This window comes from Olea europaea, chromosome 12, assembly GCF_002742605.1.
Source record: "Olea europaea var. sylvestris chromosome 12, O_europaea_v1, whole genome shotgun sequence".
Taxonomy (NCBI): Eukaryota; Viridiplantae; Streptophyta; class Magnoliopsida; order Lamiales; family Oleaceae; genus Olea; species Olea europaea.
The window spans coordinates 28329361-28347939 of NC_036248.1; the positions used below are offsets into that span (position 1 = coordinate 28329361).

Consider the following 18579-nt stretch of genomic DNA (forward strand, 5'->3'; position numbering starts at 1 on the left):
CGATTCAGAAGAGCTCCGGTGGCTCCACCACTGTCGTCACCATCGCCCATTTCTTTTTCATTGCTATCAAATCGAGTTATAGATCAATTAGAACACTGAATGAAGAACCTGATAACAAAATTTACTGCCCAAAATCAATTAATCTGGTCCTGCCTTATATTGATGCTGTGAACCAAATTTCGAAGAAGAGACGATTTCTAGTGCAAACTCGTTTTCTCATGTTTCTTTTGCAGCAAAGCCTCCTTCATCTTCTTCGAAAAGGATGTGCAGTTTGTTTGAAAACGTGCTTTCCAGCAAGTGTAGCCAAGCCGATCGATTTTCCATTCAAAAAAACTCGCTCACCTAAATGTACAAATTAATCTATCTCTCTCTGATATAATATTACATAATCATTTACTTGAACTCTTTTAGAAAGCAGCAGAAACAGGAGTGGATGAGTAATCAGAGTCCAACGTGAGGAAAGGGTAAATTCTAGAGAGAGAGAATGAGGAAAATGTAAACTTTGATTTAGTAAACAGGAGTGCGTTCGCTTCCTGCCAATTCTAGAGAGAGAGAGAATGAGGGGAGCGGGAGAGGGAGAGGGAGAGGGAGAGGGAGAGGGTGAGGGTGAGGGTGAGATTGGGTATGGTATGTGGGAGTTAGGGTTGGTTAGGTTGAATTATTAAGAATATATTTATTTAATAATTTCTAATTACCACATGAAATTAAACTTAATCTTTCTTATTTATGAAAATTAGTTTGTAAACTCATGTTTCTAGGTAGCTTTTTCATTTTTTAAAATTAGTTTTGCCATTAGCTGGGCTGCGAAAATAAAAAAAATAATAAAAAAAATAGGCCCAATGGCCCCAAGCTCAATCCATGGTCCACGGATATATAAGTATATGGAAATTACACAAGGGTAATTAGCACAAAACATCCCTACCTTTCGATGTTTTTGTGGAAAAAGTCCATACCTTTCATTTTTTGGTGGATTACACCCTTACCTTTACATTTTTTTGCTCAAAACGTCCTTCTGTTAACTTTCCGTTAAAATGCTCCGTTAAATCAAAAAGGTAATTAGCATAAAAGGTCCATACCTTTCAAAGTTATTGTGCAAAACGTCCCTACCTTTTATTTTTTAGCATAATTAGCAGAAAAGGTCCCTACCTTTCAATATTATTGTGCAAAACGTCCCTACCTTTCATTTTTAGCATTTTTACCCCTACATTTCACCTTTCATTGCGCAAAATGTCCTTTTCATCCTTTTTTTCAATAAAATGACGATTTTACCCCCCTATTGAAATAAAACAAAAAGAAAAGAAAAAAATAATTAATTAATTGCAATCATAGTTCTAAATCTTTCAAAACATTACAGATAAATCCTAAATTCTCCACTACTGCCACTTTCACAACCCCACCAAGCCACCACCTATAGATCCATATAGCACCACTTTTCGACCACAACACATAGGACTCCACCACCACCAGCGTCGTCTCACTCTCCCCAATATCCTCCTCCATAGTATTGATCACCAATCTGTCCGAAACAACCACATTTACGGTGGTGGAGTCCGGTGGGCATGGTGGCCGAAAGGTGGTATTATGTGAATTTATAGTTGGCAGCTTGATAGGTTGTGAAAATGGTGGTGGTTGAGAATTTATGATTTTTTTGTAATTTTTTAAAAATTTAAGGATTATGGTTGCAGTTGGTAATTCATCTTTTCTTTTTGTTTTATTTGAATAGGAGGGTAAAATCGTCATTTTATTGAAAAAATGGATGAGAATGACCTTTTTTGCAATGAAAAGTGAAAGGTAGGGGTGAAAATGCTAAAAATGAAAGGTAAGGATGTTTTGCACAATAATATTGAAAGGTAGGGACCTTTTCTGCTAATTATGCTAAAAAATAAAAGGTAGGGACGTTTTTCACAATAACTTTGAAAGGTAGGGACCTTTTGTGCTAATTACCTTTTTGATTTAACGGAACATTTTAACGGAGAGTTGACAGAATGACGTTTTGCGCAAAAAAATGAAAAAGTAAGGGTGTAATCCACCAAAAAATGAAAGGTAGGGACTTTTTCCACAAAAACATCGAAAGGTAGGGATGTTTTGTGCTAATTACCCATTACACAATATCATACTTTAAGTATTCAACATTCTGAATCATATGGGAACTTTAATATTTCAAAAATCAGAAAAAAAAAAGTTATATTAATTATTTAATTTATAAACTAACCCTAACCCCCTCCCACCCCCAAAATGTCCTCCAAATCCATTCCCTCTCTACATCTTGTCATTCTAGTCTCTCTCATCTGTGAAGAATGGGCGGAGTTGGTGTCGCACTTTTGCTGTGGCTGCAGGAAGATGCTGGTGTTGGTGACGCAGCTGTAGTGGTATGGGCGGCACTGTTAGGTTCTGTGAAGACGCCGATGCTGTGGTGGTGTTTGTGTGGTGACGATGCTGTGGGCGACGCTATGGTGGTGGTGTTTGTGTGGTGACGATTTTGTGGTGGCTGCTGTGGTTGTGGTGGTGTTTGTGTGGTGACGGTGCCTTGGGCGGCGCTGTGGTGGTGACAGTGCTGTGGGCCGTGCTGTGGTGGTGGTGGTGTTTGTGTGGTAAGAGTGTTGTGGGCGACCTGTGGTGGTGATGGTGTTTGTATGGTGGATTTGACGGTTTGAGTGGGGTTTTGTGTAGGTGACTGTGAACCTACAATGGTGGTGGTGATGGTGTTCTGTGTGGTGGTGGTGATGGTTTTGTTTGGTGACGGTTTTGTGGAGGCGACTTTGAATCTAAGATGGTGTTGAGATCGTATGTTGTGGTGTTGATAGGTTGTCATAAGGTGGTGGTGGCTGTGCTTCGTTGAGGTGGTGGCAGTAATGGTGATAGTGATATTTGTGGCGGTGGGAAGAAATGGGGTTGTGACCAATTAATTTGGAAATCTGTGACATACAAATAAACTATGACTTGATTTGTGACCGATGAAATTAACCGTGACCAATTAATTTGACAATTTACAATGAATAAAAGTTGATTTTTTGACATATAAAATTTTATATTCGTGACCCAAAAACAATATGTGACCTATGAAATTTTTTATTTGTGATCGAAAAAAAGTTGTGACCAATAAATTGATAAGTTGTGACTAAAAATTAATCCGTGACTAATTAATTTTTTGATTTGTGATCGATGAACAAACTATGACCTCCAAAATTTTTGAATTGTGATCGTAAAATAATTTGTGACATAAAATTTTTGATTTATGATCAAAAAATAATAAGTGACTAATTAAATCGTTAATTTATGACCAGTTTGTACAAATTTATAACCTAAATATGTTTAATTAGTAAAATAATTAATTATTTAATTAAATCATAAATAAGTTTTAATAAAAATCTGATTTTTAAAAGTTTGAAACTTGTTTTATTAATTTTCAAATATGTCAAATTTTCCCAATAAGTATTTCCTCCCGCACGTCCACTGTACCAAACTACCAATTACGAAACAAAGTGGGAAGCAGTGCAGAGACGAGGAGAAGCAGTACGAGCCGCGGCCGGTCATTCTCTATTTCTCCACCTCTCCTGGCTCAATTTGTGAAGCTGGTCGCCGGCGACAGACCTCCTGTGTCAGTGACTTCGTGAATTGCGGCGAGCGCCTTCTTCCTTCTCGACTGTCGTTGTCGTTTTTGTTTTTATTTTTGTTTTCCTTAGTTTTTGTTCCGTGACAAAGAAATGAGAATTTCCTTAGTTTTTGTTCCGTGACAAAGAAATGAGAATTGTGAATTTGTAATTTATGTTGCATGAGTTATGACTGATAATTTATCATTTATGAGTTTTGATTCATGATTTGGGAATTTAGGTTTAGGAAATTACCATAGTGAGTATGTCTGTATTTGTGTGTTTTTAATAATTCCATTTGTATTTCGGTTGTAGTTATATTCATATCTTGTATTGTTAATTTTATAAGATAAAAATGGGAACGTTGCATATTTAGTTCTCGACCAATTGCCTTAAAAAGCAAGTGGATTTTTAACCTTTCCGTACTATCCTGTTTGGTTTGGATAAGAAAGCTTCCTCTGACCGATTCTAGGTGAGTCCATAAGAGATCCTCTAACCTCTCTGTACTATCATTTTATATTTTTTTATTGTAGAAAAGCGACACTCATGTGAGTATGTTATTCCCGTTGAAATTAGAATTAAAGACAGACACTCATAGAAGTATTCCTTTCGGAAGCTTAATTAAATTTGGGAGATGTTAGATGACGTTCATCGAGAAATGTTGATGGAACCTTGTTTCGAACAACTATATTGAATGAAGTGTATACCTTTTTCAGCCCAACTAGTCCACCAACTTGTAATAAAGATGATTGTAACCTAACAAGAAAATGAGATATGGCTTTCAATTGTTGTTCCCTTCACAAGCTTGATTATATGCCCTTTGTCTAGTTGCGGATTGCTATGCATTTCGATTCATAACATTTTATTTTTTATATATTTTCCATCTCTTTCTTCCTATTGCCCAGAAAAAGACCAATCTTCATTTCCCACTGTTTCTTCCCCCATCTCCATCTCCATCTCCATCTCCTGATCCAGATTTAGCATGATTCTCAAACCCTAACTGAAAGAATCCATCCATATTCATGAATGGCATCTTCCTCTTCACCTTGTCCGCCGTATTTCAATTCATAATGATACTATCAAGCACTGTCACCATCAAATTGGTACCATTTATATTAATTCCTTTAGAGTGAATGCTTTCCCCTTCAACTGAGCTTTGTACACATCCCCAAATCTGCCTTAGCCAATATGGTTTTCATTGTAGTAGCCATTAGTGGCTTCAAGAAGATATGCAAATTTGAGTTTCCCGAGAGGCTTTTTCGAAAGTTGCGATGTTAATGCTTCGAGCATTCCAGTTGCCAATTGTTGTTGCTGAGTTGGGGAAGCTGTGTAGATTGCTGGAGGGATTGCATGTAACTATGGTGTATTTGGAAATTTTTAGAGAGAGAAATTCTGCAATTGGGCTTAGTATTTTGTGGATATATATGTTTTAAAAATAATTACTATTAAATTTGATTTTCGAAGATGAAACTAGGATTTGAGATAATTTTCCCACTTTTTATTTTTAATTTTTTAGCTTAAGCTGGTTCCAAAATCAAACCAATCGCAGCGCAAAAACAACAACAACAACAATAATAAAATTTGGAGTCCAATTAACAAGAGTTTTAACTTTTTACACTTTTTTCCCAACCCAAATCACGGTTGTTCTGTTGAATTCAAACCACGCGGCCACACCTCTACCTTCAATTGCTTTCCCCTGCCTGGAATCTCCAAGCTCCAATCGGGTATTGGACGGATGTTGCACCATTCACCACCAGAAATTTTATGTGGATTGGATATGTCCATTATTGTTCACACACATTCAGTTAGTCCCTTCTCTCACTTTTGCTGAATATCTCTTTGAAGTGTTTGAGGTTTCTCAAATTATCTTTTGGCTATTTGGGGGTGGGAAATCTGGTTTCGCCGTTTGGGGTGAGTGGGTGTGATTAATTTGAGAGAATTTGGGGATTGCTGAATTTTGGGCTGCAATTGTATATAAATTTACCAATTTTCCATTCCTTAATTTACTTTTAATTGTATGGGTTTTATAGTTTTGAACATTTTTTTCTTGGCTATTCTTGTTCCAAATATTATCTTTTTTGGAATTAGGAGTTCATGAATGTTCATCAAATGAGAAAAAAACTGCACATAAGTTGAGTTCTCTTTAGACTTTTTTGGTTACGAGTTTAGAATTGTGGAATTAGTGGAGTGTAATGTAGACTGTAGAGTGAACGATGAAAAATTCCTTGTTTCACAATAATAAAGTGAGTTTCACAAGTACAGGTTGTACTATTTTCATAAGAATATATTAGAAAAAATAAAAACTACATGATTATCCAAGAACATTGAAGAAGATGGAATTAACTTCACCACCCATTAAATTACTGCATTTCATTGTAGTCTTTTTGAACACAATGTGAAAAGCATTGAATCACACAAGAATATGTTAATGAAATCAGGCACTTTGTTTTAATCTTTTAGATTTGTTTTTATGTTCCATGAAACTGCCTACTCTGGTAATTTTCTAATTATATTACACCAACACCAACATACATAAAAAGCACTCATTTTATTAGTGACAATTTTGGGCATGAAATAGAAGCACTTAGATTATTATGTCCAACTCTAAATGATTTAAATTGACATGAAAGATAAGATACGATCATGATACTTGCTAATAGTAGATATTTTCGTTTTTGGCAATTAAGTGTTACTTTTCCAACGACCCAAGAATATTTTTGTTCTGAGGTTTTTTGGTGAAGATGTTCTTCTTTTACTTTTCGTGAACTACTTAAATATATGATGGCATTAACTGAATTCTAGTACTATATATAAATTTTATTAAATTGACCAAATTCTAGTACTATATCTAAGTTTTATCATATTGACTTTCTTAAGTTTCTACACCCTTTATTGAAAATTCTGGATCCGCACCTCCTAGGTCCTCCGTTTCTCTTCGTGGAGTCTCTCTTTTTTGATTCGGCTGAAAACCCTTGAAAGTTGGAACTCAAATTCATTTTTTGAACGTGTTATAATGCTTTATTAAATAGTAGCTCTGGTCGTGTAGTACTTTCTTGATTGCATTTGTAAATTATGATTTTTTTTTATTGTGCAGATAATTCAATTTTTTGTTTAGCTTCTGAGAATTCAGTAGGCAACCACAAACGTCCAGTGAAATAATGTAAGAGGACAAGTTTTCTTTTTCTTTTACTGATTCTGAGTATGTCTATTAGTAAACTTTATAGCAATTATGTTCTTGGTGACTCAAAGTTGAGTGGGATTGAAATTCATTTTTGAATAAATAATGTTGTTGAGGTTAGGGTTTTCTTGTTTTGATATGGCTGACTAGTGCTTTATTTTAAATCAGGGGAGCTGTTAAACTGAAACTTCGTTCTCCGAATGTTGATGGAATAACTTCGGATCCACAGCCAGATTGGAGCTTTGATAACTTATTGTCAGAGATCGATACAATAGAAAAGAAGCTTATTGTATCTTCAAAATTTTCTGTACCGTTTACCAAAACCCAACCTAGGTATGTGTGTGAAAATTGGCTGAAAACTGTATTTCATGGAATTGAATGCTTGTCGTTATATATATGGTGTTAAGGATTTTATGTTTTGATACTATCATTCAGAGAGCTTCAAGCTTCAAAGAAGAGTAATAAGTATTCAAAGGGCTTTGTAATGCACGTGTCAGACAGTGAGCTGGAAGCAACTGACAGCGGTGGTGAAGAGGAGGATGAAGATTCAGCCATGGTTGCAGGCACACGATTTTCTTGTGATGAATTCTACATGAGGTTTGCACTCTGCACTAATGACTACATGGTCATTAAAGAGTCTAATAAAGGGAACAACTACGATATATGAAATTGAAGTATTATTACATGATTATCTCTTATTGGCCTTTTATGTTTTTTGTAATGCGGGAAGTATTTGGGATAATATAGTTTCTGAGGAACTTTAATAGAAAATCGTTTTGTTAATTAGAAGTAATTAGTGATGAAAAATGTACACTAATGGGTAGCTGAACTTTATTTGAATGCTTAGTTCTCTGTTCTGGAGTTTCTAGATGGAACACGCCCTCTTATTAGATCATTGATCTATGTGTTTGATCTTCTTATGACTTGCGTGTAAAATTAAGGGTGCTGCAAAAGTGTGTTTGTAGCTTAGGAAACTACTAATCACACTAGCGGTTGAAAATTTAGACTAGTTCATTGCAGTGCTTAAATGTCTTATAGGATTACACAGTTTTCAACTGTTTTAATTAAGTTTGGCATGTCATAATTTAGAATGAGCGAATGGATATTCAGAGATTTAGTACATGTCAGCAGTGTATTGTTTCCTGGCCATTGAACCATCAACATGTAGACGTGTAATCCCCATATAGTTAAGTTGTCTTATTGATTATCTGGCTTTGCCTGTTACTTACTCAACCTTTATTTAATTTTGCCTTTATAGGACTGAATTTGTCCCAACTGACTTTAGTCCTTGAACTTTAGAGTTTGGAGCTCCACCTGGGCTAGGCAAAACAATCGAAAGTGTATTCTTGCCAAGCTGTTTTTCTAACTTATCCATTGTGACTTACCTAATCATAATACTTTAGTCTTGTGTTGGCTTTGTTCTTAATTAACATGTTACGATGGAGGGCAATAGAATGAGGCCTTTTCTTTTCTTTTTACCATAGAAAGGATAATATTTAAACTGTAATAAGCTAAAAGAATAAGTTCTCTGCCCCTGGAAACAGAAGAAGGTTCTGAGAGATTTGCGTAATCTTACAACTGTTATGTACTTAGTTTCTTGTGATGTGGAATCTACCTCAGCATATATTTTTACGTAGCTTAAGATTGCAAATTTTGACTTCTGAAACTTGCCCCAATTAATTAAATGCTTAATAATTGTTAGATTTTGCTAAATGTTTAATCTGATCGTTAAATTTTGTTCTTTCATTGATAGTGATGATTCTGAAGAAAGTTTACCTCTTGGAATCCCATGTCTGATGAACAAAGTGGGATTAGTGGAAGGAGCGCTCTCCGAGTTCATTCATGACCTTCAGTTCAGTGTTAAGGTGGGTAGATTAGTTAATTTGTAATTGCTTTGCTGGAAAGTGATGAAATTGAAAATTCTAGTTTATTTACTTGGCGAGTGACATTTGTACTTAATGATTGGCTGGCACTAAAATGTTACATATGGATTGTGGAATTTTGTGCCTGACAATATCTACGATTCTTTCACTATGAAGCTGGCTCACACTTTGAAAACCACAACCCCAAAGACCATTTTTCTGCTTAAATAAACTTTAAGGCGAGTGACTTATAGTTTTCCTTCTTTTACTTTGAGCACACACTTTTGGAAGCATGTGAAGTGCTTTTCTACTCATTGCATCACTAAATGTACCAAAAGGCATGTGGCATCCCTCAATTCTGTGGGTTCTTATGTGCTCCTTTTTGTTGAATTATTAACTGTCTTTAAATTTTTTTTCAAATAATAATAATAATGCTACTGATGTCAGCCTACGATTTAAAACTTGATCCCTTGTGTTCCCTAGCATGCTGTTAACATTGCATTACACGGCGTTTGCTGTTGCATTGCAGTTTTTTGAATAACCATGGCTGGAATCTACTTTTCATAGTACTGATGAGACAGTACATTTTGTAGTTTTTACTACTTCATTTGTAGCTTCAAAAATATGTCTATGTGTTGTGCGCCAGACAAACAAATTAATTCAGTTTATTATTTTCAGATACACGTTAACAAATTTATTCGGTTTATTTTTTTCAAATACACGTGAGCACTGTTACTGAGTTTTGTTGTCTAAATGTGCAGGAGGAAGTAAGGAACCAAATATCAACTTTGGGAACAGATTTAGTAGATGAAAATGAGAAGTTTGCCTCTGTAATTGCTCAGATTGAGAAACATAGAGAATCTCAGCGGGAGAAGGACAGAAAATTTGATTTGCACTATCAACGCACAATGTAAGATTCACACACTGCAAATTTTCCTTTTGAGGCTAACAAGAGTTTTAGTTTCATTATGGATGTTGATTTCATGTCGTAAAATTCATGGGGCTAGCATTGAACAGATTCTAGTTACTGAATTGTACTTGTATGCTACTTGCCTGAAGATGAGATACCTCAATTTATGTAACTTATTCAATATTGACCTAGAATTATTGTAATTTAATTAGAATTCAAAGATGCACTAAATGAGATTTAAGTACATTGCAGCCCCCACTGCAGAAGAATTAATTGTAGCCTAAACACGTTATGATTGGCTGTGGAGATAACATCTTTTAACTTTTGCTTGATATTCATAATGCTCTTAAGGACATAAAATATTATTGAAGAGTATTCATTTGGCTTTTGTGTATTAGAAACACTAACATAGTTATATGCACATAAGAAATACCCTCTAATTTGCAGATGTGCAACATTGATTTGATTGTCTCTCTCTCTCCCCACTAACTTATATTATGGCGTATGTTGAACCACAGAATCTAAAAGCCTGACCAGATTCATGTTTTTTAATTAAAGGCGAGTGTGACTAGTTCTCAATTGCTCATTTTTATAAATGGGTGGCACATTGAAACTCGAACGTAAGAGCTTTGCTTGCTTGGTTACCTTGTTGAACCACCTCATCTGAAAGGTTTAGTCGTTATTGAGGGAACACAATTTTTTTTTTTTTTTTTTTTTCCGGGGATAAGGCAATGTTTATCATATTTTTTCCTGTAGTTTAATTTGAAGGAGAAGAACTTGCTTACAATTATATTGCATTAATGCAGTGCAGAAGCACTTGATAATCACTTGACAGCTGTACAGAGGGACCATGAGCATAGATCCCAAATAGAAGAAAGAAGATTAAGAGATGATGCAGTTCGGGAAGAGGTTAAACGAAAGGAAAAGGCACAACAAGAAAAATTGTTGCAAGAAAAGATTAAAGCAGAAGAAGAGGTTCTTTCTCGTTCTGTCTCATTCATTTAACTTTCTTGTATAGTGTCATATTGTCACGTGAATTCAGTGGCTTAGATTCTGCAATTCCAAATCTTTTATGATGCTTAACTGCTACAAACATATTTTTTGAAGACTAATTACAATTTAGGCAATGTTTATCATATTTTTTCCTGTAGTTTAATTTGAAGGAGAAGAACTTGCTTACAATTATATTGCATTAATGCAGTGCAGAAGCACTTGATAATCACTTGACAGCTGTACAGAGGGACCATGAGCATAGATCCCAAATAGAAGAAAGAAGATTAAGAGATGATGCAGTTCGGGAAGAGGTTAAACGAAAGGAAAAGGCACAACAAGAAAAATTGTTGCAAGAAAAGATTAAAGCAGAAGAAGAGGTTCTTTCTCGTTCTGTCTCATTCATTTAACTTTCTTGTATAGTGTCATATTGTCACGTGAATTCAGTGGCTTAGATTCTGCAATTCCAAATCTTTTATGATGCTTAACTGCTACAAACATATTTTTTGAAGACTAATTACAATTTATTTGATACCTTCTGATCTTTTGTTGGTAGCCTACGATATTATTAAAGGTCTTTTTAGTTGAGCAAATAGAAAATTTAGGGATGGAAAATTTCTATCGCATAGAACATCCTTAATTCAGAAATTGCCTCAAAATGCTGGTAGCTTTAGTGTGGTAATTGACAACTCAGGAGGTTATGATATTCTTCAGGCGCCATAAATTGGATAGAATTTTCTGATAACATTATTCACGAATCTTTTTCCTACTGTCTCTTTGTTACTGCATGGGTAGATGACCTGATTATTAGACGATTATGCATGTTCTACATACCTGCAGTTTTGAGCGTTTTTAAAGAAATTAGTGGTTCGTTTTTATACGGTGGAAATGTTGTGTGAATCATTAGCTCAATATAACTTCGGAGAGCTTGTTTAATTGATGCAGGCTAGGCTAAAAGCTGAAAGAACTGAAAAGGCTAAAAAAGCAGCACTGGAAGCTGAGAAAAGAGCTGCTCAAGAAGCTGCAGTGAAAATTACTGTAGAAACTAAAACAGATTCTGCTGTCAAGACTGTAGTTGATTCTAAGGAGACTGTTGGACAATCCGTGGTGGCCGGAAATGATTTCAAGAAAGAAGTCCAATTATCAGGTATATGTGTGCTTGTGTTTAATTGAGAAGAGAGAGAAAAATTTGACCCTTGTCTCTTTTCTCATACGGGGTTTCAACTATCAAATATGGTGGCAGGAAATATAACCAAAGCTGCACGAAATGCTCTAGAATTGGAGGAAAGAAGATTGCTGACTTATAAAGAATTATCTGCGAAAAATGAGGCTATACGATTGAGCACTAATAAGGTAAATCATTAGAGAAAGGATGGCCGATTGAGTTCTGAAGCTCCAACATTAGATTGTTTTACCTCTGTAATGATAAATTGTGAATATATTTTTGCTACGTTCTCCTCATTTTTATGTTTTATGTACTAGAATTTCTCAACATGCAACTATTCATTAAACAAATTTAGAGCACATAGGTTTTGAGGGGTGGAAATTAGTTATCATGCAAGAAGTTAGTTGTTTTTAGCCTCAACGTTCTTTGATCTGGGTTTGTTGTGCAGAGTTATTCATTTGATGTATAGATGTGGTTCTACTGGAATCTAATGATAATTTTCTTGCTTATATATAAACTATCATTGACAGTTTGTTTGTACCAGCAGGATTATCATGGACATGGACAGCATATTGCCAGACGAATCAAAACAATCTCTGCATCAATAGAAAATGTCAGGTGAGTCCTATTTTTGTTAACACCCTGTGTTAATGGCTTTTTCTTTTGGGTCTCCAAAACCTGAATCTTTTCATATTTATACGGGGCTGTCAATACACTACTGGTCTGATATGCAACAGTTTGATTCTCTTTGTTTAGAACGAAATCAGATGAGTTAGTAAGGCTAATTAATAGTCCAGAATGTCCCCAATCCATCAGTATCCTAATGTTTGCAGAGAAGGTAAGATCGTTAGATATTTCTAGCATGTTCAGAATGGTATTTTTTTATATTTTTGGGTGTTTACAAAACAGGATGTGATGAACGTACTAACATCTTTTTGGGTCTTAAATTATGCAGGTTGTGTCCCAGAGTGCAAATCCTCAAAAGAGCTTCAGTGGTATCGTTTTTGCTTATAGTCGTGTCATTGTTCTTGTGACATCGAAGGTAAAATACACTACCATATCCCCACTGTTGCATATGTTTAAAAGATCTTCTTTGCTTCATTCTGGTCTCAGCCACGACGCCACTCCACACCCCCCCCCCAACAAAACACACACACATACAAACTCTTATGCATAATTCAGAATTATGTTTTACTTTTGTCTTCTTTATATGGTGGAAATGTTGCTAAGAAAAATTTGTTTTACTTTTGTCTTCTTTATACATCATGTGTCAATTAAATCACGCTTAATTTTATGTTCTTGGCTTATTTGCACTTCTATGATTTATTTCCTTCAAACACAGATCCCCCTCATTCCTCATCTCCGCATTCACGAATTATTTAGAATTATCTGAGGCTCTTGTTCAATTTTAGTTTTCCTAAAAATGGGCATCTCACATTTCTCCTGTATAATTCATGTTTCTTGATTAAATCAGCAATGATTTTATGGTCTTGGCTTCTTTGCAATTTCATGTTTTATTTCCTTGAACATAGATCCCTCTCGCCATGGATATTCTTCTAGCTGAGTTGAACAGAGCTTGCATCTACACCGTACCAAAGCATATAAATTACTCTGCGGTAATTCCTCTTTATTCTTGTATTTATATGTTATATTTTTGTTTTTTCCTACAGTTGATGATCGTTTCGCTGTTAAAAGCCAGTGCTATTTAATTTATTACTTTAGTTGTTTGCACAATAGTCTTGTGGTATGAATAAATACCCTGTGAAGTTTAAATACATCTATTTTTTTTCTCTCCTCTTTCTCTCAGTTTCTTTTTTGTATTACAGGTCAAGTGTTTTCTTCTTGTTTCGGTTACTAGTTCTGATCGTTGGTGTATGGATTTTAAATTGTCTTTTTCTATTTTAGGCACATTTTAAGACAAAAGACGCTTACTACAAAGCCATTGGTTATGAGGAAAAAGATGGGAAGATTGAGAGTACTGATAGTTATGTAGAAAGGCTAAGTTCATACATGAAACTATATGGAGCTCTAGTTCAGGTTTGTGACTGTTACTTCCTGAATTGTAACAAAGTTGGAAAATGCAATAATGATATGCTGGTGGGCTCTCGTCTGTCTATCTTCTTGTCTTTAATTTTGAAAAATATGCATATATGGCAGACTGAAGTTAACGGCTTTCAAAACCTGCATGGACTTAGAGAAGGCTGGGCATGGCTTGCCAGATTCTTGAATGCTCTCCCGGCAAACCTATATACTGCTGTTGCTCTGCAATCATTTCTTGAGGTAAGTTGATGCTGAATTTTCCAATCTCATTCCCCCGACTCATTTTAAGTGCATGTTTGGGAAGTGATTATAAAATGTTTATATTATAATTAGACTGAAATTAGTGGTGCATAAGTGGGTAGTCCTTGTGTGTTCCACTAATGCGTGGATAAATAGTAGGTTTAACTGAATAAACATATTATAAACAGTGCCAAACAAGCTTTTAAACTTGCTTAAAAGATGAAATATTTTGGTGCACAGATGGCTGGATTTGCGCTTTACAGGAGATATAAAACTCAGTTTGAGAAGTTGCTTAACATCATTGCTCGTGATTTTATCAACTCGCTGAAAGAAGGCGATCCAGAGTTGAACGCGAAGTTGAACAAGGTCACTGTAAACATTCGTCATTACATGGAGTCGAAAAAGTTCAAGAAAGAACCTGATGGACTGCAATTGAGAAGTCACTTGGATTCAAGTTCTTATTTCTAATGGTGATCAGTTGATGCTTAATCAGTTAATATGCAGTTGGTTCACTGGAGAGGTATATGTTTTCATAAACGTATCTGGACCACCACAATTTGTGATGAAAATGGATTCATTTCTTTGTTTTTCGAATGCTCTCTCCTGTTGTCTGGTTTGTGTTCTCTTGAAGTGTCTTCACTTGCTCTTTTAATTCATAGTGAACAACTAACTTCTTTGTCACTTTCTACATCAAAATTTCTGCTCCATTTCTCATTTTCCTCACCTTCTTTATTTCTTCTCGTTTATTATTCGCTTCTTGTTTTGTCCATCATCATCTTCTATCGAACTCTTCTTGAGTCGTCATCATTTCAATGGCTGAACTTTTTAACAAAATGAGTATTTGGTTAATCCCTCAACTTCTCTCTGTTCATCTTTAAAACAAGTCCTTTGGATCCTGCAATTATTATTTCCCTGGAAAATACCTATTCTCTGTTTGTAAATTTTTTTCAAAACTCAACTTCGCCTGAAATTTTTATGTAGGACCTGCTTCAGATGTTGGAGCAAGTCATCGGCTGTGATATCCAACCGTATGATAAATTTTAGCCAATGGCTGATCTGGGAATTGACATTGGGGCTTGATATATGGGGAGCAGGCTGACAGAGATCTAGAGTCGAGCTGGAGATGATATTGTATCGATTGAATATTTCTAAGGTGTTCACTTGTTCTTGCATTGAGGAATTTTTTGCATATACATTCGACAGCATATATTTAAATAGTAACCAGTCCCTTTGTAATGAATCAGGCTATGAGGACGTTATTATTGCATATCAAACGAATTATTGAATGCTTGGCGTGACTGTTAGACTCGTCATACCATGTTCGAAAATGCCTATGCCCTAGTTCATATTTGATTATCTGGGTGGCTCAGCTTATGAGCTTTCATATAATTCTTGCACAAATTTTTTTTTTCTTTTTTTTTTTTTAAATACAGTCCATGTGGATCGGTTGTCCAGGTGGGCTGTGGATCTCTACTGCCAAGGCCAAGCCTAGGATTGCTCGACTGTCGAAGCCGGCCGACACACGACGTGGACCATTGTGGCCCACGTCGTGCTTTTATTCACATGCTGGATGTCCGTGTTTAAGTAGGATGACTCAGTTTGGAACCTTTACATGTAAGGATTCATTTAGCTGAGACTGTATTCTGCTTGTACTTCTTGTAGAAGAGTTAAGTTACCTTAATATTTGAGAACTAAAATTTAGAAACGCTCTCTTCTGGAAGAGCTTTAGTAGAAATGACAATGAACAATATCTTCTAAAAGCATTTCTATCTAGTACTTTTAATTTTAATCAAACGAGTTCAAAATGAGTTTTTGGCTCTCGAAACCTCATTTTTGCTTTTCAAAATGCATGGGAATCAAGTACTAAGAGATATAAAAAAGCATTGTACATATTTTGGAAAGGTGAAATTGGCACAAATAAAATGGAAATGCTACCTTAATCACAAGAAATGAAGGTATAACAAAAGTTCAGCACTTCGGATCAATCACACACAAATAAAATTAAGTGACAACCAGCATAAACCAAAGGGTTGTGTTCTATGATTTTGATTCTATTGTATGTCTTCTCTGTTGTGTCGAAAATTCAAGTTTACGATATACCTTGGCGCTTTGTTTGGCACTGTTTGCGGATCAAGATTCCAGTAGGAGGGGCTCCTAGCGCTATTTTACAGTGAGCAGACAGCCAATATGAGTACCGGAGGAATCCTCCTAGCTTAGATTTTGCTCTGAATAAACCCCTTATCTCATAGTCAACTCTTCCATTCTCTATCTGCCTTTGCATGTTTAGACTATCGGCTACAGGCAGTCGAACCTGGCTCGACATAAGATGCACATCTGCGAACCTATATTCGGACTTCATCACAGAAAATGGTTGGATATAACGTGTAGCTATTAACTTTTCATTGTAGAAAAGGTCGAAGACTACATAGCTGAAGTCGATGTTTACTTTACTGTTTGGATTGGTGAAGTTTGCGAGTACTGTGAGATCTGCATTGAGGAAATAACCCATGTCAAGGTAGGCAGCATTTAGTGAGACAGTCGAGATGTCGAATTTTGGATTCCGGGGACGGAAAACTAAGTAAACTATAAGGATTATGAGGCCTCCTACTATTATTATGATCCACAAAATTGCACAAATTGATCCTATAAGCCATATTAATGGGTTGGTTTTACGACTCTCAGGTAGCCTGGCTGAATTGACATGGTCATGTTCATTTGCATGAAGATGGGGTGGTACTGGTTGGGGGTGTAGCGGTGGTTCCTTTTGATGTAGTGATGGATCTAGCGGTGGCGGAGGAGTTGATTCACGGTAGTGTGGAGTTTGTCGTCGGCTTTGACGCTTTGGTGGTTTAGGTTGTATAGAAGGGTGAGAATTGGTGTCCTCATCGAATTGTGGTGGTGGCAGTGATGGTGGTGGTGGTAGACGACTTTTGCGCCTGGGAGGGGGCGGCGTGAGACCTTGATTATGATGCGACGGAAAAACATCGATTTCGGATTCATGAGGTCCTGTGGGTAGTTGTTGGGGATAAAAATGGGGGTTTGTTTCTCTTTGACGGTGCACTGACATGTTGGGAAATTGGAATGGAGAATGAAACAAGAAATGAACAAAGAAGAGTGTCGTTCTTCTTGTGACATGAGTGTGAAAATATGGCTTCGGTAAGATTCATAGAAGGGCAAAGAATCAAACTTTAGTTAAGCATAGAAGGCAAGTAATGTAAACGATGCTTTGAAAAAGTTACGGGGCTATAACTTCAATATGGATCTAAAATTTCCTCCATCTTTTCGACCCTCCTTATTGTTTCTATTGAAATTATAATTTTTCTTCTTCTTCTCAACAACATATTCTTCAATAAAATAATATTACAAATAATTTTAAAAAAAATTCTTCTTTTTCGACCACATTCTTAAAAATAAATATTAATTCAACCATTAAAATTTCAAATAATGAGGGCATTCAAGCGAAAGAAAACAGTAACAGTATAGGTTAGGGTAATAATAGAGTCTTCTTTCTCGAGATTCAATTAGTGCTCAATCTCCTGCCAAACAGGAGCTTAATATTTATTTTGTTGGGATGATGAGAACGTGTATTTCTCAGGATTCAGTTTTGTTAGATGTTCAAATATAGATATAACGATGGAACTCAGCAAAATAAGTAAAAAAAAAAAAAAATCATTCATAAATCATTAACAAACATGAATGTATAAAACATTTAATTTCTCAAGTTGGCACATGTTAGTATTAAATGATATGTTTGGCTCCTCAAAATATTTCAAAATAATAATAATAAAATAAATGAGGAGTTATAAGAATTATTGTAAGACCATTTTGATGCTATTTTTTTCAACTGCCCACATAATAATCGGTCTTAAACTGAACCAAAGGCCCATATATGGAATGTTGGGCTGAGGGGGCTGTAGTAACGTATATACGAGATTAAGGCCCATATGTGTGAAAAAACAAAAATAGTTTTTTTTTTTTTTGAAAAAAAATTATATATCAGATTTTAAGTATAGGCCAATTCAACTTTAAGAGAAGTTTAAAATTTCAAAACTCGGATAATAAACAAATGATTAAAATCATTTTATTAGTTAAATATATTAAGGGTAAATTATACAATTTATGATTACAATTAAGTACTTATAGTTTACAACTTATTTGTTGATCACATATTATCAAATTAATTAATCGACAACAAATTAAAAAATTTATAAGTTACAATTTATGTATCAATCACAAATCACAAATTTTATAGATCACAACGATAAAAAAATTATTAGATTAATTAGTTAGAAATTAGTTTTTAGTCACAAATTAACATTTGTCACAAATTATCGAATTTTTGGGTCACATATTAAAAAGTTGGTAACAAACCGTCTTCGCCCTAGCCCTACTATCGGCACCAATAGTTGGTCAGAAATTAACCAAATAGTTAGTCACAAATACCAAAATAGTTGGTCACATATACTCCACATCTCATCCTACGCTACCCTAATTCCACCGTCGACACCAATACTTGATGAAAAATTCACCAAATAATTAATCACAATTACCTAAATAGTTAGTCGCAAACACTCTTCATCCCACCCCTATCCCAACTCCACCAA

The 18579-nt window shown here is 35.3% G+C and overlaps 3 protein-coding genes across 7 annotated transcripts; 1 reads left to right on the forward strand and 2 right to left on the reverse strand.

Moving 5' to 3' along the window:
* Positions 1–2284: 2284 nt before the first annotated feature.
* On the reverse strand, positions 2285–2812 carry LOC111406864 (putative uncharacterized protein DDB_G0290521). Its single transcript, XM_023036230.1, has one exon. The coding sequence runs from the start codon at positions 2810–2812 to the stop codon at positions 2285–2287; it is 528 nt and encodes a 175-aa protein (XP_022891998.1).
* A 636-nt stretch (positions 2813–3448) lies between these two features.
* LOC111406304 (protein GLE1-like) lies at positions 3449–15658 on the forward strand. 5 transcript variants are annotated; one of them, XM_023035685.1, is made up of 19 exons: positions 3449–3620; positions 6685–6750; positions 6937–7101; positions 7204–7365; positions 8522–8633; positions 9392–9540; positions 10347–10515; positions 11476–11677; positions 11774–11883; positions 12240–12313; positions 12452–12533; positions 12651–12737; positions 13228–13311; positions 13601–13732; positions 13853–13975; positions 14216–14495; positions 14957–15128; positions 15220–15294; positions 15409–15658. In XM_023035685.1, coding segments are annotated over exons 2-16 (1881 nt in total). In that variant the 5' UTR covers positions 3449–3620; positions 6685–6748; the 3' UTR covers positions 14444–14495; positions 14957–15128; positions 15220–15294; positions 15409–15658. The 5 variants fall into 5 exon arrangements, with proteins under 5 accessions (XP_022891453.1, XP_022891452.1, XP_022891451.1 ...); XM_023035684.1 differs by lacking the exon at positions 15220–15294; XM_023035683.1 differs by lacking the exon at positions 15409–15658 and having other exon boundaries at positions 15220–15325.
* A 188-nt stretch (positions 15659–15846) lies between these two features.
* Positions 15847–17168, reverse strand: LOC111406306 (NDR1/HIN1-like protein 13). Its single transcript, XM_023035687.1, has one exon. It carries the CDS (start codon positions 17040–17042, stop codon positions 16065–16067), a length of 978 nt encoding a protein of 325 aa, XP_022891455.1. The 5' UTR covers positions 17043–17168; the 3' UTR covers positions 15847–16064.
* Between the last annotated feature and the right edge of the window lie 1411 nt (positions 17169–18579).